General features: G+C 34.3%; 1 protein-coding gene across 7 annotated transcripts in view; it reads left to right on the forward strand.

Annotated features, from left to right (window-relative positions):
* Positions 1 to 23,758, forward strand: part of PHF3 (PHD finger protein 3) — a 77,137-nt gene extending 53,379 nt beyond the window's left edge. For all 7 annotated transcript variants that reach the window (XM_038554429.1, XM_038554434.1, XM_038554431.1 and 4 more), the window contains 12 exons: positions 1,768 to 2,077; positions 4,344 to 4,527; positions 7,151 to 7,298; positions 7,381 to 7,537; positions 9,195 to 9,311; positions 11,030 to 11,161; positions 12,163 to 12,298; positions 14,725 to 14,920; positions 15,428 to 15,575; positions 17,438 to 17,527; positions 19,639 to 19,834; positions 20,054 to 23,758. In XM_038554429.1, the coding sequence (XP_038410357.1) occupies positions 1,768 to 2,077; positions 4,344 to 4,527; positions 7,151 to 7,298; positions 7,381 to 7,537; positions 9,195 to 9,311; positions 11,030 to 11,161; positions 12,163 to 12,298; positions 14,725 to 14,920; positions 15,428 to 15,575; positions 17,438 to 17,527; positions 19,639 to 19,834; positions 20,054 to 22,182 (3,943 nt within the window). In that variant the 3' untranslated portion in view covers positions 22,183 to 23,758. The remainder of the gene's footprint in view (positions 1 to 1,767; positions 2,078 to 4,343; positions 4,528 to 7,150; positions 7,299 to 7,380; positions 7,538 to 9,194; positions 9,312 to 11,029; positions 11,162 to 12,162; positions 12,299 to 14,724; positions 14,921 to 15,427; positions 15,576 to 17,437; positions 17,528 to 19,638; positions 19,835 to 20,053) is intronic.
* The last annotated feature ends 1,756 nt before the right edge of the window (positions 23,759 to 25,514 follow it).

Consider the following 25,514-nt stretch of genomic DNA (forward strand, 5'->3'; position numbering starts at 1 on the left):
AAACAACTGCTAGCTTTCCTTCAGTATTTCAAAGAAATACATGTACCCACCCGCTCTCAAGAAATAGTTTTTATAACTTTGCAACCTGAAAGAGAAAAACTGTGCACTTGCATTTTTCCAAACTCTGTTGGCTAGAAGATATGTATCATTGGAACATGGACCCATCTAAAATCTCCCCAAGCCTAGATAGACCATTTTTATCTTGCAAATACCATATGGTTTGAGTTTTCCTTCTGGCTTACAAATCCAAAACAATTGTGTTTTTGGTTTTTTTTTTTACATGAGAAAGGAGGTTTTCTTGTTTTGTGTCTTTCGTGCTCCCCCCCCCCCCCCCCCCATCATTTTGGGTAAGTGATTACTTACTGGATAAAGCTAGCACAGGCATTCGTAGTTAGGGTAAAGAATGGTGAATCAAACACAAAGTCAAGTTTCCTTAATGCACAGCAGTAGTTTGATACACAATAGAAGGGTACGTGAGGAAGAGAGAAATGTGCTGTTGAGGAATGAGTATTTGCTGTGACTTTTTTCAAGACCTGGAAGATTTGAAAGTGATTTTTTTAAAAAATAGTTTCAACCTTAAAACCTCTTAATTATTTAGAGAGTTGGCCATTATCACGCATTGTGTTACCGTAAAGCATTTTCCCATTAGGACACAGGTTTTTAAAATGAGTTTTGGCATTGTTGGGTGCCACTGTTAGCAAAATAAGCAGAAAGTCTTTAATTCATTAAAGAATATTCCTGTCCTTTTTATTCTTAATCTTTCAAACATACCATGAATTACCAACCTGAAGATGAAAATTACATGTTTAAGTGAGCTCTCTAGTTTACCTAACAATGGGTTAAGAGCTTTTAAAAAGTAACTTATCTCTGAAGATAAGAGTAACTTATCTCTTTGTACATCTGATTTATCATTTTATTCAAAAGTAATTCCAGATAGTTCTAAGTTAGGAAAACCAGCTTTTTAGACTCCTAAATTTCGTGCCCGTGATTTTTTTTTTTTTCTCCATTGGTTAATGAAGTTATTTAGATAAAATGCAGTAAAGGGAAACCTTTATAAGGGGATAGGAAATTAAAGAAATTTCAGCCTTAATATTAATACCTTCATGTTAAGATATAATGATTTTTGCTCAGAAAAACAAGTTTATTATCTAAACCATGATCAGTAGTAAGGAAATCTGCACTCGGAAGTATGTTAAGAAAAATTCTCCAGCTTAATCACTGTGACACCATGAACCAGAATATTTTGAGCTCAAAGAGTAAATAGTGACATAGTTAAGATGGTTAATAAACAATCTGAGAGTCTCCATTATGTTAGTTGTTGAGTTGGGTTTTAATTCCAATCTTTGGCATTCAAAATTATTCATTGGATAAGTGGTTCTTCAGTTTATATAGGATTTCAGATCTGTGGGATAAATGTAATTCAACTTTCATGCATTATCTGTGATCAGATTATCATAGCTCTTAACCACCCTTTTCAGTGGAGAAATGTTACTTTATACTTTGTTATTCTACATAGTATGCTCACAAAGATCAGTTACCCTTTTTTTCATTTTATGTTTTTTTTGTATTTTCTCATACTACAGGGAATATATTTGACTTCTTAAAAGTTCCTTCTTCATAGAATATTCTTTGAAAACTTGCTCCATGTTGAACCAATAGAATGGGTAAAGATGGAAAACAAATAGAAGATGATTAAAAATTTAGGCTCATTTTTGACATTTTTAAAAAATGTATTGAATCAAAGTTTCCCCCCCCCCCTTTTCCCAGGTTTATGGTTGGCTGTGGGAGATGTGATGACTGGTTTCATGGTGATTGTGTTGGTTTAAGTCTTTGTCAAGCACAACAAATGGGAGAAGAAGACAAAGAATACGTGTGTGTGAAATGTTGTGCTGAGGAAGATAAAAAGACTGAAATAGTAGATTCAGATATTTTGGAAAACCAGGCTAAAGTTGAAGTCCAGAGTGAAGATAGAACAATGGAATATGAAAAGCTTGGATTATCAAAGCACATACCGACAAACGACAAAACCAAATATATAGAAGACACAGTGAAGCACAAGGTCAAAATTTTAAAACGGGTAAGCTCGTTAATGCATTCTTTTTACTTAATTCTGTATAGTCTGGCAACTTGAAATTTCTCTTTGGGTTTCATTGTTTTAAGTGTACATTTTCAAATTTGTTTTACCAAAAATGGATGGATTTTATTTAAAATACTTTGGCAATCTTGGTGAAAAAAACAAGTAGTGAAATCTTCACAAAATGTAGATCTTATTTCTTACAAAGTTTTGTGTAGTTTCTAGTCTCTAGGTTGATATTTGGATTTTTTTTTGATAGCATGTGTGTGATCTTGTGATATTAAAGTGGTACTAAGCTGTACATTGTGTTTGCTGATACACTTTTTAAAACTTTTCAGTCCATAAATATGTACTAATTCATAAGCCACATTCTACATTATTATTTTCAGGTAGAAGAATTACTTTGTCTATTTCAGGAAAAATAGACCTAATTCTTTTGACTTTGTGCCAGTGTTTGCTTAGAACCTTCACTTCATAATTTCTTTCCTAAAAAGGTTGTCAGTTTTCCCTTATCTTATATTTTTAACTAATTTCTAAATGTATTTTTCTAAACAGAAATTTCAAGATAGTCAATTGCAGAAGATTCAGTGCTTTATCTGATTAAACTTTCAAATTTTCATTGTCTACGTTTTTGTTACATTTTTCTATTTTATGATTTTCACTGTCAACATTTTTGTTACGTGATTTTTCTATTTTGATTTGTTATTATAGTACTAGGGAAGAGACAACAGTGGCAACAAAATATATGTGGTTAATCAATATAATAACCCAAAAGACATTGAACATGAATTGGAAAGTTAGAAGGAACTTTGGAAACCTTGTAATCCAGCCATTGAGATTAAAGAATCATAAGCATGTTTTCTCCAAAATCATCTTCATTATTTACAAACTCAGTTCTTTGAGATACTCTATATAGGACAAATCTGGATTAAGTTTCAGTTGGCTAGTCTTGTAGCATCCAGCATTTTCTGACTGCTCAGACTTTTTGAGAATCAGATTATGTTTTTCTGACATTTGCTATTCCTTTTCCTGTTGATTTAATTAGCACCAAAGTAATTGATGATTTAGAATTGAGAGATCCACTGAGAACAGTTCATAGCACATCTTTGGAAGACTTTTAATTATTAACTATTAATCATCATTTCTTGGATGTAATATCTTGGCCAGTCAGGAATATAGCTCATTGTTTTGTTGTTTAGCTAAGTTGTCTCCATCTTGTCTAAAAAGACATAAAACATTAGATGTTTGAGAAACCACTCTATTCATTCTCTATGTCAGAAAAGAAATTAAGTTAGTCTGATTTTGTAAATATATGTGCCACCCAAATGAAATGATTGCTGCTTCCTTTTCTTTTTGATGATGAACTGTTGAATCTTATTTGGATTTTTCTCATTTTAGTTTATGGAATCTGCTTTCCTAAAATACTACTTCTTATTGTTAGGTTTTATGTTGAACCATTTATTGAGTTCTTATTGTGTGCCAAGCATGGTACCAGACTTGGGTATATTGCGCTGATTGAAATATGTTGTTGCTCTCAAGTCTAGTTGGAGAGATAGAAAATAAATTTAAAAAAATTAGAGGATTCCAAGTCTAGAGAAAATCAGGTTTTTTGTATGTACTGTGTCTTTCAACCTATAAAAACCTATGATTATATATCATAGTGTTTTTCTATCTTTCAAACACTACCATGATGTGATTCATTACTTTAAAAAGTCTTAGAATTCTAGTTCACTAGAGTTCGTTGTGGTGGGTTATAGTTAGGATGAGAGTAGCAGGTATTCTGATGGTTTGTTGTACTTTATGGGAGTTAAAATTGCCAATTGATACAATGAGACTAATTGAGACACTTACAGGTGGGTGTGATTTCATACGTTTTAGGAAATAGTGAAAAACATGATACCTATTTCTCCACAATCTCTCCCTCTGTTTTCCATATCCACATAAACTAAAAGAACTCTTGTACATAGTTTTCTAATATCATTACTGGGAAAATGTTATCCACGTTTTTTAGTTTCCCTTTATAGGCTATTATGTGTTCTGCAGAATAGGTGCTTAATGTGGATTTTGAGTGGGAGAATGAGTCTCCTTTTTGCTATTGAGAGTTATTTTTGTACATCTTTTAAAAAAAAACTTAAATAATTATTGGGCTAAACAATATGATATTTGCTATCTTGTAATACTAATTAGGTTTAATTCTTTTCATCCACGTACTCTTAAGCCTTGCTTTAGTAGTTTTCATTCTAATAAGTTAAATACTGTTTTCTTCCAGGAACCTGGTGAAGGCAAAAACTCAGCAGACTGTAGAGACAGTGAAATAAAAAAATGGCAGCTAGCTCCTCTTCGAAAGATGGGACAACCAGTTTTACCTCGGAGATCCTCAGAAGAAAAAAGTGAAAAAATACCAAAAGAGACTACAACTGTTATTTGCACAGGAGAAAAAGGCTCCAAGCCAGGTAGTAAGACCAATAAAGATTAATTATGTACTAATAAAGTTGGATTCCATATACCATCAATTATCATATTTAGGGAAATTTAGCTATTTTAATGTTTTAAAGACAATAAAAATAGCTTAGATGATTGACCTTTCTTGAAATTAAAAACCATTGCTCTAAATTCTAGGAAGTACTAATGAACTTAGTAAGAACCCTCCCTCATGGCACTTACACACTAATAGGAGAAGAAGACAATAAGTAGAAATACAAGAAATACAGCATATAGGCACTGTGAGAAAAAGTAGATGGGGTGAAGAGTAACAGTTGCAGAGAGTAGAGGGAGTTTGTTTTAGATAGAATGGAGAAGGTAACTTGTGAATAGGATTTGAAGGGATGGGAACTTTTTTTTGGAGGACTGGGCAGGGTGCAGTCCAAAGGTTTTGAGGTAGAAATAAACTTGGTATTTGAGGAGCACGAGAGCTATCGTGGAGTGGTTGGATGGTAATAGGAGAGAGAGAACGATGGCCAAGATGAGTTCATAGAAAATTACGTAAAAAGTTTGAGGCCATGGCAAAGAGTTTATATTTTATTCTGAATGTAATGGGAAAGCTTCAGAGTATTTTGTACAAGGGAATGATGAGTTACTCTGGTTTTCCTATGAAGATTAGACTATAGGAGAATAGGAGAGAACAAGGTTAGTTAGGAGTCTGTAGTAGTATCCGAGGAAAGAAATGATGGTAGCTTGGAACAGAGGTACAATAGAGGAATGAGAAGTAGTCAGATTCTAATATGTTATATAGTAGAATTGGCAGAACTTGGTGGTGGATTAGTTATAGGTAGCTGAAAAAGAGAATCTACCAGAGGATTAGATAAATGTTAATGCTATTTATTGAGAAAAACAGATTTGGGGAGGAAAATTTGAAAAATTATGTTTAGGTGTTTTTAGCCTGTTAGATATCCAGGTGAAGGTGTTTAAGTAAATCTTTGGCTGATGAGTCTGGAGTTTAGAGAAGACTTCAGGAGGTGGTATATAAATAAGGGATATATCAGTGCATAGTTATTTAAAATCATAGACTTAGATATAAACAGCTACAAAAAGAGCTTGATAACAAAGAGGCAGAAGCATAGCTCTTAGGGGACATATCGGCATTTAGAAGTTAAGACAAGAAGATCCAGCAAAGGAGACTAAGAGGTGGTCTGTGGGAGACCATGATGAAGTTTCAAGGAGGAGGGGATGATCACTTGTGTCCAGTGTTTGGACATCTAATAACACGGACACAGATCATATGTGATTTAGTGAAGTGGAAATCATTAGTGACCTTGAATAGGATGGTTTTGGTGGAGCACTGGGGATAGAAGCCACTTTACTGGAAGACTGGGAAGGGAGGAACCAGAGATACTGATTACTGTTTTAAGTAATTTTGCTGTTAAAGGGAACAGAAATGGTGTGGTAGCTAGAAAGATCTGTGAGGTCAAGGATTTTTTTTAAGGGAGATATATTCGTAAGACTACAGGAATGATCCAGTAGAGAGAGAATTTGATGATGTAGGAGAAGGAGGTGATAACTGAGGGGTTCAAAGTCCATGAAGAAACAGAAGGGGATGGGAAAAAGACACCAGTGTAATAGTAGGGAAAGATGACTGTGTATGGTAGAAGGGAGGATAAATGCAGGTAGGTTAGATTTGGTGATGGGAAGATGTGAATAGCAGTCATTTTAGTGAAATATGAAGTGAAGAAAATCAAACGAGGTTGAAGTTGTGGAAGGAGGTATTGTTGATTTGAGAAGAAAGGAGAAAAAGTGTAAAATAGATATTTTGGGATGTGTGAGAGGAAACTTACTAGGAAAACAATAGGATTAGAACAGATTGTTGTCTACTTAAGATTTGTGGTTTTAAAATTAAAGTGATCTGTTAGCATCAGTTTTTTTCTCCAGTTGCCCTTGGCTGTTTGTAGGCTATTTGGGTGAAGGATAAAGTTGGCCTTTACTGGTGCTTGTGGTTTTGCAAATGCAGATGTTTAAAGAAGAGCGGATAAAGGTGTTTAGGATGCAAGGATGTAGTAAATAATGTTGGACTGTCTCATCAAAGTTGGTTATGTGGGAAAATAAGAACATCAGTGGTAAAAATGATAGATTTAAGAATTGTTGAAGAGGGGCACCTGGCTGACTCAGTCAGAAGAGCATGCGATTCTTAATCCTCGGGGTTGTGAGTCAGAGCCCCATGTGGGGTATAGAGATTACTTAATTAAAACTTTAAAAAATGTGAAAAAATAAAATGGGAAAAGGGTATGTTTCATAGCTTTAGGGCCACTTTTTAGTCACTTAATTTGTAATTAAAATTCATTTAAGTTAGAATTTTTTAATTGATATAATTAGTATATGACATTATGTTTCAAGTGTGTGACAATGATTGGATATTTGTATATTTTGCAAAATGATCACAAGAAGTCTAGTTAACATCTGTCACCATACATAGATTAGAATTTTAATGCCTGAAATATTTCAGTGTGGAGTATGGGTTCTGATCTTATTTCTGAATAGTAATTTTTAATCAGTCAATTTTGTTTGTAAACTTACATAATGCATTAAAAAGGAAGATGACTTTTTAAAAGCAACTTAATGAGTTTTGATAATTGTTTAATTTAGGGGCTCATGAGAAGCAAGAGATAAAAAAGAAGAAAAGTGAAAAGGGAATACCTAATGTGCATGTTCCTACTACTTCTACTTCTAAGCCTTCTGCAGATCAGATCAGACAAAGTGTCAGACATTCTCTCAAAGACATTCTTATGAGAAGGTAACATGCATTATAATTATACAAAATTGAATAATATATGCTTCACATATTTGAAGAATAATTGAATTATTCTAACTTTAAGACTTACAGAATCAAATTTGAAGGTACCAGAGGAAAAAGCAGCAAAAGTTGCCACAAAAATTGAAAAAGAGCTTTTCTCTTTTTTTCGGGACACCGATGCTAAATATAAGAACAAATACAGAAGTTTGATGTTCAATTTGAAAGATCCTAAAAACAATGTAAGTGTTTTTGTTCATGTTTTTCTTCATGTCTATAGCTACTTATGCTTCAGCTTTCCTAAATACATTGCTTTTTAAGATTATAATAGATCTATAATTTATTTCTTTATATGAGACTGTCATTTTAATAGTCTTTTGCTGCTGAACTGAGTTATGAATTCTGCATAGTGGTGACTAGTGTTATAAAATGAGTCTTTTAAAATGTAAAATACGACGTCTGTCTTAACCTGATTTATGTGAATTTTTCCCCATTGTCTCTTATTTAATCCAATTTATTAAAAATACATTCATATGTATTCTTTAAAAACACTGTTAAGCCAGCATTCATAACAAATACTATATTGGTACTTCTGATCTAAATTTAAAAGCAGAGTAACACTCCTTAAGAAAATAAATACATTTAGTAAAAAAAAGAATACAACTTAAAACATTTTGCTTATTTATTTAAGATTTTATTTATTTATGAGAGACAGAGGCAGAGAGGTAGGCAGAGGGAGAAGCACACTCCCTGTGGGGATCTGATATGGAATTCGACTAGATTCCAGGACCCCGGGATCACAACCTGAGCCAGAGGCAGATGCTCAACCACTGAGCCATCCAAGTGCCCCGCCATGTTGCTAATTTAAATATGACTTTAATTCTAAGTATCTTTTACTTGAACTGTTAATCATTTCCTGGCATTTCTTGTTTGGGACTAGAGGAAATCTAAAAGCTAACTCCTTATATATTTGCTTAATTTTTATAATAGTTTTACATAATAAGTTGGTCAATTTGTATAATAATATTTTCAGTATATAGTGTGTGATATGAGGTATTTCCTTGAGGTATACTAACAGCCACTTAAGAAAAATCTACATTGTACAATCTGTTATCATGGTCCAGCGGATCAGATACTTCAGTTATATAGTCAGGAAGCTCTTCTTCAGTAAGTAAACATTTATTTCCTTTAGGTTTCATTCTTGCAGTGAATTCTTTGCTTTGGAGTCCCTTCTAAGCTTGTTAGAACTTAAACATATGAAATCTTAAAAATATGAAAGACCCCACATTCAGCAAAGTTTACATTTAAATTTTTTTTTTTTTTTTTTTTTACACTGTAGTATGCAGTACCTAGCTATACTACAGGTTGGCTATTATGACTGAATGTGTGTTCCTGGGAATACTCTAAGAATCTATTGTGGGGGTGGTGGGGCGGGGAACAGTCTCCATACAATTTTTGGGTAGACGTTTTAAGGATTCTGCTGGACACGTTTCTCCACTATGTGTTGATTTCATATGAAAGGGGTATTTTGGGGCAGCCCGGGTGGCTCAGCGGTTTAGTGCCGCCTTCAGCCCAGGGCCTGATCCTGGAGACCTGGGATCGAGTCCCAAGTCAGGCTCCCTGCATGGAGCCTGCTTCTCCCTCTGCCTGTGTCTCTCCCCACCCTGTCTCTCATGGATTTTTTTAAAAAAAAAAGTATATTTTGCTGACTTAGATGATAAGTTCTTAGAATACAGGGCTGTCAATAAATTTCTGTTGTAGATAATATATAAATCATTAAACATTTATAAATCAGGTTTCAAAATTGCATCTTTATTTATTCCAAGTTTTTATACAGCAGTTCCTCTTTATTTTGAAAATGTTTTTCTTCTCTTTCATTCTTGTTTTAAATATTTCCAGATATTATTTAAGAAAGTACTGAAAGGAGAAGTAACCCCTGATCATCTTATAAGAATGAGTCCAGAAGAACTGGCTTCTAAAGAGTTAGCTGCATGGAGGCGGAGAGAAAATAGACATGTAAGATTATCTATGAATATGTGTTTGGATTATCAGAACCTATATTTTTCAGCCATAGGGGAAAAATTATATATATACACACAGAAGTAATTTAATACAGAGTGCACAATAATACAAACTTCCTGTTCTGTGTGTCTTCTAAATTACTATCCCCCATTAATGAAGTTCTTAAATTCAATCTTTTGTTTTTCCTTATCTCTGCTGCTTTTTTCTCATTTTTTTCCAATTATCAGATTATATAATTAACTTTATTTTGTTATACTTTGTAAATCAGAAAGATGGGAAAATAGGTCCATCTTAATCAGATCTGTACTTTTCAAAAATGCAATTTGAAGGTATTATGAATATTGGTAATTTTTAGCACTAGATTCAGAACGAAAATTTTATAGGTGAATAATCCCTTACAATTCAAAGTTTCAAATGCCAAAAGTTCAGAAAAACAAGATTTTTTCCCCTTAAACACGTTCATTGATAAAACTTGATCTGAATTGTCATGTATAAATGTTCATTATACAGAAATGTTGTGTGCTTAAGTAGCTCATGAGGTCCCAGCTCTACTGAAGTGTTATGTAACCTAAATAGTATGTGCACCATAGTCCATTTTTAAAACTAAAAAATTCTGGAAGTCACCAATGCCAAGAGTTTTCTTTTGGATGTTGTGAACTTTGAAATACCTTTAAAAATTAAGAGAATATGTGACTTTAAGTTATTGTGATAGTGGGATGACCACATTACTCTTTTTATTACAGTATCCTCAGAATATTAGCTTTTTTTATTCTAGAAAATACTGGTTACTTATAGTTCATGTGAATTCTTCATGGTTTACCTGGTTCTTTTTCCATAATACTTGTACCTCAGGCATTAAAATCCTCCACGTTGGTCTTTTGCCAAATTTAGTTTGAAGCACAAGGCCTTGATATGATGTATTTATTAATATATTTCTTTGACTTTCACCCTTTGTAAATTTTCCTTTTATTTTGAAAACAGTCTCACCTTAACTTCTTTCCCTCCGTATTCCAAATATGTGTACGCCTCTCTTCTGCTTTAACCCTGTGGCTGCAAGTACCATCTGCTTTGGAGACCAGCTTGTTCTTTCTTTAGGTCATGTATTTGATTTCTTTCTTTAAAGATGATTTGTACTTAACAAAGGCAAGACTAATGACCAGACCCATGTTTATCTTTCTTAACCCATTCCATTCTTGACTACTTTTTATTAGTTCTTGCTACACTTGCTTAATACTTTGTTGCCAAGTTTTTTCAACTAATTATCACTGCTTAGTTAGGAGACAACTAAGGGACTACCTGAGAATTTTTGGTGTTTAAGTAAACTTCCATTATTTTGGGAGGTGTTAAGAACATCAAATTAGGAATCTGAGGAAGATATTTCTCATTTCCCTGGTGGCAGCTGGTAAAATAGTAAATCAGAAAGCAACTAAATACAATGTTTTAAGAAACCCTTTGCAAATTACATGGCACTTCAGTTGCTTCTGGTTAATTTACATGTGAACTTCTCAAGGCTTATGACCCCCCCGCACTAAAACAGTCTCTAGCATTTGTAAGTACTCATTATATATTTATTGTTTGAAAGATCACCTAAAAATTAAAAATCATCTGTGATGTTGCTTTCATTTTTAGATAAGCTCTTATTATTTAAAGCTGTACATTTGGAAATACGTATATTTTAATTGTGAAATGTTTCTTTAAAATATTTCCTTTAGACCATAGAAATGATTGAGAAAGAGCAGAGAGAAGTGGAAAGACGACCAATCACAAAAATAACTCATAAAGGTGAAATTGAAATTGAGAGTGATGCTCCAATGAAAGAACAGGAAGCAGCCATGGAGATTCAGGTAAAAATAATAAAATTGTCATGTTTTGTAGTGCTCAAAACATGAAGATTCAGAAAAGATTTATTTGCCTAAAGTGTACTTAAAGGTGAAAGAAGAATTTTAAGAAATACATATATTTTAAAGTAGCTCATATTATTGGTTTCACAGTTTTTTGAGAGTGTTTACAATATTGTTTCTTGTATGTAGTTATACAGACTATCTGCATCACAAGCACCTGTTAAGCACTTGTTAAAATGTAGATTCCCGGGGTCTCTGTGACTTGGTGAATTCTTTAGTAGGCCTGTCAATCTCTAAGTGCTTCTTAGGCAGACTGATATGAGAGCTTGGCATAGCTTTTCTTGCTTTCAAATATCAGTGAGGAAATTTATGAAATCTTCTTAGAGGCCTTTTATTTTATTTTTTTTTTAATTTTTATTTATTTATGATAGTCACACAGAGAGAGAGAGTGAGAGAGAGAGGCAGAGACACAGGCAGAGGGAGGAGCAGGCTCCATGCACCGGGAGCCCGACGTGGGATTCGATCCTGGGTCTCCAGGATCGCGCCCCGGGCCAAAGGCAGGCGCCAAACTGCTGCGCCACCCAGGGATCCCTTAGAGGCCTTAAAGAATGAGTAATGTTTTGAATTTTTGTTCTACTTTAGGTCATAATTAACATTTAGCATTTATTTTTTAAAGAAATAGTGAAGGAAGCACCTAGGTGGTACAATCTGTTGAGTGCCTGACTCTTGGTTTTGCTCAGGTCATGATCTCAGGGTCGTGAGATCGAGCTCCATCTCAGCCTCCTTGTTTGGAGTGGAGTCTGCTTGAGATTCTCTTTCCCTCCCTTCCCTCTGCTGCCGCCTGCCCCACTTGCTCTAAATAAATAAATAAAATCTTAAAAGAAGTAAAAACCTATGAATGGAACAGTTTTCATTTTAGAGAAATATCAATATGAAATATAAGTTGATTTTTAATAATTGGGGCTGAATTTTGCTAAAACTTTTTACTTTTTTTTTTTTTAAAGGAACCTACAAGTAACAAGTCATTGGAAAAGACGGAAGGAACTGAAAAACAAAAAGAAGAGATTGATTCTATGTCCAAAGATACCACTAGTCAACACAGACAACATCTTTTTGATCTGAACTGTAAAATTTGCATAGGTAATTGGAACTTTTTCTTTCTGAAATGCTGCTTTCATTTTGAAAGATGCTTGTGTTTGTAATTTAGATAGGCTATGTTTTTTCAGTATAGGGGAGGTACCTGTTCACTCCCTTTGAGAAGTAGCACATTTTTTGACTAACTGGTCTACAGAGTTGAGGTATAGTTTGTTACTGTGGTATAGTTTATTGTCTACAATTAATTGTATTATGTATAATCTAAACTTAACAACCCTGGGGACAAAAGACCAGAATTTAAGCATTAGAATAGGCGCCAGAAATGTTGGGCAGTTCTGATGGTACCGTCATTTATTAAATGAAGGAGTAAAGTAGCATTTGTATTTTTTAATTATATATAACAAATGAAACAAATCCTAAAATACCTTTTCTCTAGTACTCTTCTATTTGGTCATTCATTCAGTAAATATTGAATTCTTGCTGAGCAGTTTCTGGTGCAGGGAACATAGTGGTGAAAAAATCAGATGTTATCCAAGCTTTAAGAAAAACTATAGTCTAGCAGGAAAGACAAACAGGTGATGATTTGAGTTACAGAAGTACAGTATTTAGCTAGCAGGAAGACCTAGCGTAGACTGGGGTATTGGGGGACGTGGCTGAGGAATTGACATTTGAGACATGAAGGTTGAAAAATAAGCCTACAAGGAGAGAAAGACCATTTTGAATAGTGGGAATGGCATGAACTTGAATTGAATTTGAGAAGAGGAGAGAGGGATATGATTTGTTTGAAGACCTATTTATAGAGCACATTTTGTAATATCTTTTTGCCTTTCAGACTTGAGATTGTGACTTTGTAGTAGTGAAATCAATTTAGTAAGTAGTTATTAACATTTCAAAAACAAAATAGAAAATACCACAATGACTGCACTTATAAAGATGAGTATCTATAACAAAAAATATGTATACACACATACATACATATATGTACATGTATATATATATGTGTGTGTGTGTATATATATATATACACACACACACATGCACACACACCCCCACAGAGGGGTGTGTGTGTGTTTAAATATGGATCATGGGATAAAATATTTACAGATCATGATCAGAAATGCTGAAAATATACTTTTGTAGCTGCGTTGAAGATTTTTGGTCTTTAAGATCAGTGACAGTGACTATAAAAGGTTTTTTAGCAAGGGAATGACATGATCAGATTGTAATTTTATGAAGATATCTCTGACTTTGAGAAGAAATAACAGTGGGAGAAGCAAGGAGAGGAAGGAGGGAAACTCCATAGGAAGCCTTTACACTAATCCAAGTGGGAGATGACAGTTTTAATTAGAGTGATTAGAGTGGTCATTGGAAATAAGTGGAGGCTTTAGATACTCACATTAGGTAATATTAATAGATGTTGGAGATTGATTAAATTTAGGGCATAAAAAAATGGGGATGTAATTAAGGAAGAATTTAAATTATATTCAGTTTGTTTAAAAATAGAGGATCAGGAAATTTGTAAACCTTGGAGACATGGCTCTTAAGTTTTATTTTATTTTACTATAATATGCTAAGGAATGATACATACCTTGTACAGTAAAATGAAAATTCTTAGGTTAATCTATTTGCTGTCCACCATCTTTGGATTAGAGGCTAGATGAAATTTATTTTACAAATTAAGTAATTTTCCTATAATGAAAATAATCCTATCTTTTCAAAGTTGTGTTTACATATTTTACAATCTGTACAGTGATAAAGACTTAAAGGGCAGAATGTTTTTAGACTTTGTTATTCTTAAAGAAAGCCATCCATGGTATGATAATATTTTTAAGTACACAGATTTAGTTCTGTCTTAATAAAAAATATTCTTAATCATTTCTGTTAATTTTAATCATTTCCATGGTAATATTTCAGTAAATTTATGGTAGCACACAAAAACGTTTGTTAAACACTACTACACTTAACCTATTTTCAGAAAGTCTGAGTAATTTTTTTCCTTGTTGATGCTATAGCCTGAAATCAATGTCATTTTTTAAACTTTAATATTTTTCATATTTAGTAACTAGGCACTGCACTATGCATTTATGTCATGAGCTGCTGCTGTATGTAACACAAAGTAGGATGCAGAGTTGTTTTACTCAGTTCTGAAGACTTGGAATTTGGTGTAGTTGAGTTAAAAGAAAATTGCTAGGGAATTAAGAAGCCTAGTTTGGGTTCTAGTTATAATGTTTCCATTCCAGCTTATCTAAGTTAGTTAACATCCTCTTTTCCTAATTTTTCATATCAGAGAGATGTAATATAACACAATATGAGAGATAATGATAGTTAAAAATTACCCAGGAGATCTAAGGTTATGCAACAAGATTAGTTTCAGATTCAGAAAAACTGAGTAACTTTAGAAGCAAAAATAGATGAAGTTACAGAAATTTCAGATTACAAAAATGGTTTATTTTGGTGTCATCTGGTGTTAGGTCGAATGGCACCACCTGTAGATGATCTTTCTCCAAAAAAAGTTAAAGTTGTTGTTGGAGTATCTCGTAAACATTCAGATAATGAAGCAGAAAGTATAGCAGATGCATTGTCTTCAACCTCAAATATTTTGGCTTCTGAATTCTTTGAAGAGGAGAAACAAGAGTCTCCGAAGTCAACATTCTCTCCTGCTCCACGGTAATTTTCTCTTAGCTACAGTTTCTATAATAATCATTCTAGATCTTTGCCAAACTATGCTTGGAGGTCTTCAAAAACACAAAAGTAACATACTTCTCAGGAACCTTCCTTTTGAGAAAGTAACTGTACCTTCTTAAACACTAAACTAATTGAAATAAAAGAATAAGACTCAAAGTTAATTTAGAGATTTGAGTCTGTAGGTGGGGACTTGACTTTAAAATTCTGTTTAATTATGTTGGTCCAGAGAGGCAAGAGATAGGTCATTTAAGAAAAATTGCTTGTACTTCTCTGGACGTCATCTAAACCACTCATGAAGGATGATTTTGTAAAACATGATCACATAAATACGAATGTAGTTTTATAAAGTGAAAATATAAACTGATCAATAGTCTTTCCATATTTTGGCTTTCTTTATATCCTAAAATAGAAGTAATTGATGACTTAGTAGAAAATAGATTTATTCGTGAGCATATCTTTAAGCTAAAAATTTTTAATGTTATATTTTAGTCCAGAGATGCCTGGAACTGTTGAAGTTGAGTCTACCTTCCTGGCTCGATTGAACTTCATCTGGAAAGGTTTTATCAACATGCCTTCTGTGGCAAAATTTGTTACCAAAGCCTATCCAGTGTCTGGTTCCCCTGATTATTTGACAGAGGTACTATGAACTTTTTTACCCTTTTCTGCTTGGATTGACATATGTGTTTCTCAAAACAGTAGGAGAGAAAACAATATTATAAATAATAAAAATATTTTATTTTCATTCATAAGAAAACTAGACAGTGATCCTAAAACCATTCAATTAATGAAACTATGAGTTCACAAATGGAGGGTTTGTTTTTTTTTTTAAGATTTTATTTATTTATTCATGAGAGACAGAGAAGTCAGAGACACAGGTGAAGGGAGAAGCGCAGGCTCCTCCACACAGGGAGCCCGATTTAGGACTCGATCCCTAAACTCTGGGATCATGCCCTGAGCCGAAGGCAGACACCCAACCACTGAGCCACCCAGGTGTCCCACAAATGGAGTTTTTGAACTATAGGTAACTGTGTTCTGAAAGTTTTAAACCCACATGTCCTATACTCCAAGATGTGCTTTACTATGTCAGAAAATTAAAAATTAATGAGAGTCTGCATGGAGAGCCTAAGTCTTTCTTTAAATATAGATTTGATAAAAGATTGTCCTACTTAGTATGCTCTTCAGTGTTAGCCTGTCAGGAAGATTTTTTCCTTGTTAACAAGTCTTGTTATGCAGTATTTACGGAAAATAAGCAGCTGTAGTATTATATTATGGTATATGAGAAAGTATGCCATTTTTGAACTATTTTGAAGAAAGTTATATTTTTCTGTTGATGCAGAAAGAAAATAAATCCATACACTTGTACTGTATTTTTGTTGAGGTTACATTTTCTATTATGTTCATATCTTACATTATCCTTTTCCATTCATTTTCAGTATGCTGACTATGAAGGCAAAAATTAAAACAAAATTCTTTCAGTATTTGAAAAAGCCAAAGTTATAATTATGTTTTAATAACTTAATTATTTCACATATAGTTTTCTTGGCAAATAATTTTAGAAACATTGATTTTATATGAGGAGAATTAAATGGACTGGACCCCATGATGTTGTTCTTTTTAAACAAATGTGTTTAGAAATGTAGTCTGACCAGTCTGTGGTGATGAGAACTCTTCTTTTAAATGGGAAAGAAGTCCTAAACAGTTTGGACTTGATTTTAAACAAAGCTATTCTCCTTTCTGGGCCAGTTTCTGTGTGGTTGCTTTCTAGAATTCTATCTCTACTTTCTACTTTAGTTTAGGACTAAAATCCCAAATATATGTTTAAAGCAATTAATAATTTAAATAAACTTAATTGAACTTAATATCAATTAATTATACTTTTTATGACTCAGCTTCATAGAAAAAAGAAATATACTGGTTAGTTTTAAATATTTTTAATTACATAGTTAACTGATTTTATGTATAGTCATCTGTTTTCAGAAAGATTCTACCATTTGAAAATATGAACTTGCATTATTACAGTGTTATTCCTTACTGTGCAAAAATATGCTCTATAATTAAATTCGATTACTTCTGAAATCCGGCTATTAATGATTAAGTAATATCCTTACCCACTACCACCAAGCAAAGGTGGGGGTGGGAAAGAAGGAGGTTGGAGAAGAAAAGCAATATTCTGAAATCTCTTATATTCTGGATTGTCAATGTGTCATATGCTTGCCACTGCTGCTTCTCTTTACCTGTCTTTCGTGCTGAGAACTGATATGACCTCAGATTCTATCTCAGTTGTATCTTGGGTACCCACGTTAGTTATTTGCAGTTGACATTTGAGGTGTAAAGCTTGATGGCTGCCCCTGTACTTTCTTGTTTTATGATACAAATCTTTTTATTCACTTGTTTTTTTATTACCATTTGAAATTAGTCTTAGAGCTAAATTTGAATGAATTATGAATATTATAATAAAGATATTCTGTCTCTGTTGCTCATCTTCATTTTTTACTGTAGGATCTACCGGATAGTATTCAAGTAGGTGGCAGGATATCGCCTCAGACAGTTTGGGATTATGTTGAAAAAATTAAAGCATCAGGAACCAAGGTAAGGAAAATTTCTTTAGTTATATTAGCATGAGAGAGTATTTGAGAAGTAAATCATTGGGTTCTTTATGCAGGGTACCCTGGGGGATGGAGCCAATACAAATTATAAATCTACATAGTATGCCTGACAAAACTGAACTAAAGCCATTTGCTAAAAGCTCAGAACAGCTCAGTATTCCTTTTGTAGGTTTTTCTTTCTTTCTGGTATGCTTTCGTAATGATTTCTGTCAGTGTTTTGGAAGAAATGTTTTAGGTTTATGTATTGAGATTCCTCCTGGATTTTTGCCTTGCTTTGATTATAGACATTTGTTCACTTAGGGCATAGGCTAAGCTGCTGCACAGAGAGACCCTAAAAGTATAGTGGCGCAAAGAATATAGAGGTTTGTTTTTTTTTTTTTAATATGTCAGTGGTTCAGAGTAGTTCTGGGGGCTCTTGTTCTACAAGATCATTCAGGGACCAGGCTTCTTCTGTCTTGTTATTTGACTGTTTCCAAGAGTGTTGCCCTTTTCAGTCAAACATGGTCAAAGCTGACTTATCAACCTCAAGAGGGAAAAATGAAGAATGCCTGTTTGTTTTAAAAGCAAGACCTGGAAATTGCTGTTAACATTTCACTTCCTCTAACTTACATTGGCAAGAACTTTTTAGTAACGTAGCCTTATGTACCTGCTAAGAAGGCTGGGAAATGTAATCTCACGAAATGTTGTCTCTCTTGGTTGGTGATGTGCCTGGCTAAAAAGCTTCTTTTTGTAATAAGAGGAAAGGACGAGAATAGATAGTTGGTAATAATTAGTAGCCTCTATCACAATATTATTTTTTTCTTTTCTCTCTCTATATTTTCTATCATTTCTTTAACTTGTAGAACATGACTATGTAGGAAAACTTAATCATTAGAGGAAATTATTTTTTCCCTCCAAGGATGATAGTACCTAGCATATTACAGACATTAAAAAAATCTTGAATAAAGGAACATTAATTTTTTATCTTAAGACTAGACCTGTTTAGTAAGATTAGAAATAATCCAAAATGGATGATCTCAAGCTAAAAAGAATATATATTTTTCAATAATAGATTTTAGAATTTAAATTGATAGAATACAAATAAACTTTGAACCACTCTAAGAAAATTACAAACACTTACTTGCCTTCACTTTCTCATGATAGTAAAAGTCATGGGAAAGCATTGGGAATGTATTACCCTTGGACAGTTTGGGAATCACTCTTATCTATCCATATATTTCTGCCTGACACTTTATAGTATGCCTCCTTCCTGAACTGACTGAAACACTATAATGTTACCTCTAAAAGGGGACAGTTTAGATGACATACCTTTTATAAGAGCTAGAACCATAGTTTAGATCATTTGCACATTTTTCTTTAGGATCTAACATCAATTTAGACTTTATCGCAGGTCTGGCACTCTTCATTTTGACTGTACCTTCATGAAAAGGCATCCAGTTTTTTACATTACCAAATTAATACTACACTGGGACACCCTTTTCTGTTGGAAACAAAACCTAGAACCCAGAGGCACACAAATAAGTTCCCAAGTAAGCCAAATGATTCTACAAAATTTATGGCCTCTGTGTTTTTTAATTCTCCCACACAGCCTCTTTTATTTCTGTATCCAGTCCTTGTAAATTGGATTTGCAGTGGATTTAAGTATTCTTGTGTATATGTACATGGCAGTATTCTTGTGTACATGTACATGGTACGTGGTGGTGGTAGGTGATATTTTCAGTATGCTGAAAACACAGGCAGCCTTTTGTGGAGGCTATAACATCAGAAATGAGATTGTGTAGATACCAAAAAACTTAGGTTTAAATATGTTCTCTGTCACTGACAATTGTGTCACCTTGAGCATACTAATTATCTTGGGACTCAGTGTCTCATGGGACACCTTCAGATAAAATGAATCTATCAGTGGATCAGCAAAGATCTTCTGTTAAGAGTTGCTGCCATTTATTATTTTTATCTACATTCAAGTTATAAATCATGTTATTTGGCAATCATCATTATAAAATTAACTAGATTATTACTAATTGAGAAATGATATTTAAAACCAAGCTATTCTTTAGGTTATTTTAAACAATCCTGTATTATTTTCTTGAATAGGAAATTTGTGTCGTTCGCTTCACACCCGTAACTGAAGAAGATCAAATTTCTTATACTTTGCTATTTGCATACTTCAGTAGCAGAAAGCGCTATGGAGTAGCTGCTAACAACATGAAGCAGGTTAAAGATATGTACCTTATTCCTTTGGGTGCTGCAGATAAAATTCCACACCCTCTTGTGCCTTTTGATGGACCTGGTAGGTACACATTTTAATAATAAGAATGAATAAAATAAAGTGGGAGGTGAGACTAGAGTTACAGAAGGGATTCTTTCTTTCCCAGGATCCAGCCCTCTAGAGCTAACTTGAAAGGGGCAGGTGCCCACTTAATAGGCTGTAATAAGTTAGATGCAGAAATGTACCCTTTATTGTAATGTTTGAAAATGACTATTAATTGATGTTTTTTATTTTATACAGGGCTTGAACTACATAGACCTAATCTGTTGTTGGGCTTAATTATCCGTCAAAAACTGAAGCGGCAACATAGTGCTAGTGCTAGTACTAGTCACACAGTCGAGACTTCTGAAAGTGTACCAATGACTTTGCCACCTGATAAAAAAAGTAAAATAGACGTTTCCACAGAAGAAACACCAGAGGAAGAAAATGACTTTTTTAATTCTTTTACAACTGTATTACACAAGCAGAGAAATAAGCCTCAGCAGACTCTTCAGGAAGACCTTCCGACAGTGATTGAACCTTTAGTGGAAGTCACCAAACAGGAGCCACCAAAACCTTTAAGATTCCTTCCTGGGGTATTGATTGGCTGGGAAAATCAACCTTCTACTCTGGAATTAGCAAATAAACCTCTTCCTGTGGATGATATACTTCAGAGCCTTTTGGGCACTACTGGTCAGGTATATGAACAGGCTCAATCAGTGATAGAACAAAACACTCTCAAAGAAATTCCATTTATAAATGAGCAAGCTGACCCCAAAGCAGAGAAAATAGATAAAGTGGAAATAACTGATGGTGAAACCAAGGAGGTAAAGCTTAAAGTAGATGATCTTTCAGAATCTGCAGGTAATTCAGTAGTAGGAGGAGAAGAAACATCAGTAATGGGGTCTTCTTCCATTTCTCCTGGACCTTTGACAAGTCTTAGCCTCAGAGGTAAGCCACCAGATGTTTCTACAGAAGCATTCTTAACAAATTTATCAATTCAGTCAAAACAGGAGGAGACTGTGGAGAATAAAGAGAGAACATTAAAAAGACAGTTGCTACAAGATCAAGAGAATAATTTGCAAGATAATCGGACTTCAAGTACTAGTTCTCCATGCAGGTCTAATGTAGGAAAAGGAAACGTAGACAGTAATGTCAGTTGCAGTGAAAACCTTGTTGCTAATACAACAAGGTCCCCACAGTTTATCAACCTGAAACGGGATCCTAGACAAGCAGCAGGACGAAGTCAGCAGATAACTGCTTCAGAAAGCAAAGATGGAGATAATTGTCGGAATGGAGAAAAACACACCCTGTCTGGTCTGTCACACAACAAGGAGCACTTAACAGAACAAATCAGTGTAGAGGAAAAGTTGGCTTCTGTAGAGAAAAACTCCTGTGTTCAGCAGGGGAACAGTTCAGCAGTTGCACAGAACTCACCATCAGTAGAAAACATACACGCATCTCAAACAGAACAAGCAAAACCTTTACAGGAGGATATTTTAATGCAAAATATCGAAACTGTGCACCCATTTCGCAGAGGGTCGACAGCAACATCATCTCATTTTGAAGTTGGAAACACATGTCAGTCGGAGTTTCCTTCTAAAAGCATCAACTTTACTTCCAGAAGCACCAGCCCCAGAACAAGTGCAAACTTTTCACCCATGAGGCCACAGCAGCCTAACCTTCAGCATCTCAAGTCTAGCCCTCCCGGATTTCCATTTCCAGGGCCTCCTAATTTTCCCCCACAAAATATGTTTGGATTTCCACCACATTTGCCACCCCCTTTACTTCCCCCTCCAGGCTTTGGCTTTGCTCAAAATCCCATGGTTCCCTGGCCTCCTGTTGTTCATCTGACAGGCCAGCCACAACGTATGATGGGTCCCCTTTCACAAACATCAAGATATATAGGCCCACAAAATTTTTACCAGGTTAAAGACATTCGAAGACCAGAAAGGCGCCATAGTGACCCTTGGGGTAGGCCAGACCAACAGCAACTGGATAGGCCATTTAATAGGGGGAAAGGGGATCGACAGAGATTTTATAGTGATTCACACCATTTGAAAAGAGAGCGACATGAAAAGGAATGGGAGCAAGAATCTGAAAGGCATAGACGCAGAGACAGAACCCAGGACAAGGACAGAGACAGAAAAAGCAGAGAGGAAGGGCACAAAGATAAAGAGAGGGCACGGTTATCACATGGTGATCGAGGAGCAGATGGAAAAGCAAGCCGGGATAGTAGGAATGCAGACAAGAAACCAGATAAACCTAAAAGTGAAGACCATGAAAAGGACAAAGAACGAGAGAAAAGTAAACATAGAGAAGGAGAAAAGGACAGAGATAGGTACCACAAAGATAGGGATCACATTGACAGAGCTAAAAGCAAAAGGTAAAATTTGCAGGCTGCTTCAAGATTACATTTAAATAACTGAAATGTATCTTAAAAACTTGACAATTGCCTGCTAGGATTGTGCCATCTTTTAAATTTTTAATATTGGTGGTTTGCAGAACAATAAAATCTGTGTGTTGGTGCAGACTGCTCTCTGTCCCCAGTGCCCATTGTCCCTTTCACACCGACTGTCCCTAGTTATAGGAATTTAATATTTTTAAAAGTTTTACATTGCTGTATATTCAAAGATTTGTTTTATTAATATGCAATAAAGGCTTAGAAATTTTAGTTTTATTCCTTACTTGGTAAATACGGTTAACTATGGAATATATTTACTGCCTCTAGTGAATGTCCTTTATATAATGACTAATTTGAGAGTAATGTGTGCTCTGTAAGTTTGTTTTAAATTGCACTGTTTTTAAAGAAACTGTAGAGGAGCAACAGAAAGCCAAGCAACTTCATAATCAGATTATATTAATCATTTAGTTCAGCAGTTTTGACCAAGAATCAGATGCCCAAGGAGTACATTTATTGCTTTAATCTGCATTCATTGAAGGCATTTATTACCATATACTACAACGTTGTGGTAGGCCATTTTTTTCCTTTTCATTTTTGGCTCTTTGGAAACTTGAATACTTAAGCTTGTACATGATCTTGTGTTTTGCTATCCTTTTTACTGTAAAATGTAAATATTTTAAGGGATATTTTGATTCTAAATATGATAAAAGAATTTCTCACCTATTTTGTGTGTGTGATTTGAAATTCAGTAGTAAAAGTATTTCTTCTTTAAAGCTTTAATTATCATCAGATACTAGACTCTTTCTCCATCCAGAACATACAGACAATAGCTCTCTGTGCAGGCAATAGATGAGGGAAAAAACAATTCTATATCATGGATTACAGGCTATTGAAATAAATCATGCAGTTCTAAAGAGGTTAGAATTGAGAACTACCAATGAACAAATGTGTAGCTATAACGCATTATATAGGTATGTTTCTGAAAACTTGTATACCATCAAAATTTGGTACACTAATTGTTAAACAGAACTTATTTAAGAGACACGTGTTGTGAATCTCTGTAAAATGTGTAATTAACTGATTGTTGGTGGAGGTGGGGAGAGGAATATAGTTTTGTATGCCAGTTTTGCTTGAAATAGCACATGGAGGCTATTGTTAATCCAAATTTAAATTTATTTAAACCCTAAATTACCTACTGTATTGATTGTTATAATTAAAAAAAAAATAGCTACCAAAAGATACTAACACTTGAGACCCAAAAAGAGAGGGGGAAAAAACAGTATTTGAACTCATTTATATTAATGAAGACAAATATAAATGACTTCACAAAATTAAAAAGATAGTTTGTTTTCTTAAGTCTAAAGATTACAGTTAAAAATAGCTTTTGAAATTGATTCAGCTTTGCTGTTCTCACTGGAGAGAAAAGGAGTTTGAATTCAAAACCAAACATTTTGTCTCATTTGCAGCCCTTTTTTGTCATCCTTATCCTCTGAAATCAATCATCCTAAAAGTTCTGAAACAGAGGACTTGTATTTAAATAAAGTTTGTTTAATTTTGGTCTACTTTTCTTTTGGAAATTAACTTGTTAGAAAACTAGTATGTTTGCAAACAAAACCCAAGGTCACTAATCTTTTGCACCATTTTGATGAAATTGTTTTCAGGGTTTTACTGAAAACAACAAAAACCCACTTCAAAAAGTTAGCATATTTATTTCAAGTATGTAGTAAGTCTGCTTTCTCTGATTTATCTGGTTGTGGGGTAGAGCAGACACTGGGTTTTTTGAATTTTATTTTTTATTTTTATAACTAAAGAAGAATGGTCTAACCAGTGGAAGAAAGCCTTTAAGTTAGTTTTTGATACTTTTTAGTCTGTAGTTTCTTGTGTATATTGTGATGATTAAAGTTCTTTCTTCATACCTCATTGGAACATGATCCATTCCATAGAGGCCCATATTAGTAGTGGCCATCTCCTGAGATTATAGGGCTAAGCGTTAGAACCAAGTCTCTCAACCTCCTGGTTGACTGAAATATTGTAGAGAGTAGGGGAAGTATAGGTGTATGGAGTAATGTTTTAACTTGTGAGGAAAGAGGGGAAAAAGAAAAGTTTTCAGTGAGAAGTAGATCCAAAGCTATTCTCAGTCTTTAAGTCTCACCTACAGCTAGCCTTACATAAAGATGAGTTAAATGAAGTACATCTTTGTTTCTCCTGTCTAAAGGAAAACTTGCTCTGTATAAATGGTTTGATGCTTTTTACAATTTAGAACCATCTTAAGACAGTTTATACATTACGTTACTAAGTTAAATGTACCGCAGTGTCTCCGTATTTTAAAAATGCACCTCTTGTAATCCTCTGTGAACCCTCTGTATGTCAGATCCTGTGTGGGGTGCTTTATATAACCCGTGGTCAGCCTAAAAGGTGAAGACTCACCTTAAAGGAAACTTGTACTTAGAAAACTTTTAAAACTTGCTTAAGGTTAGACTGCTATTGTCAGAAATGAATTCTAGCTCAGTTCTGTTTTTCTCCAAAGTCCATATGCATGTCAGTTGTATGAGAATTGAGAACAGGAGAGAGAGACAAAAGCCTGGTTACTATATAGGCCTTTCATAGCCTCTCCTCTGTTTCACCAACCTGTCTTGAAATCCTTTATTGGACAATGCAGCTCCTCAGAATGAGCAGGAAGACACAAAAACCTGTAGTCTCCCTTGCATAGATTTGCAAAGTTTACATTCATTTCAAATCCTAATTCTCAAGCCCTCTTTTATCTTCTATTGCTGCTGTGACAAATCATTCAAAACAGTGGCTTAAAACCACACAAATTCATTGTACATTTCTGTAGATCAGAAGTCTAAAGCAGATCTCAGCAAGTTGAGATCAAGGTGTCAGAGGAGTGTATTCCTTTTCTGGAAGTGTCTTGAAAACATGAGTCTAATAGAGGCAGAACAGTCATTGGGAGAGACTCCCAACATACGTACTTAAGGAAAGTATGACTACGAATACCCCCAAATACTTATTTTTCTGTGAAAAACTTTTTCTGTGAAATAACTCCGTGTGTATGGATATATCTACCCAAGCTGTATTTTTAAAATATTCCCCATTTAAAAGAGGATACTTTCCCCACAAGGTTAATGATTTTTTTGCAGCAGCTTCTTTAAAAGGAATCTTTTCATTAAGTCATTTTGACTTAGAGGAAATTGCTGGGTAGCAGTTCTTATTTATTTTGTGCCTATTCTACTTTGTGCTAGATTCTTAGAATTCATCGGTGAGCAGTACCATTAGCCTCCAATCTCTTGGAGCTTGCAGTATAGTGTAGAAGGCAGG

The sequence above is a fragment of the Canis lupus genome, chromosome 12 (genome assembly GCF_011100685.1).
Source record: "Canis lupus familiaris isolate Mischka breed German Shepherd chromosome 12, alternate assembly UU_Cfam_GSD_1.0, whole genome shotgun sequence".
NCBI lineage: Eukaryota > Metazoa > Chordata > Mammalia > Carnivora > Canidae > Canis > Canis lupus.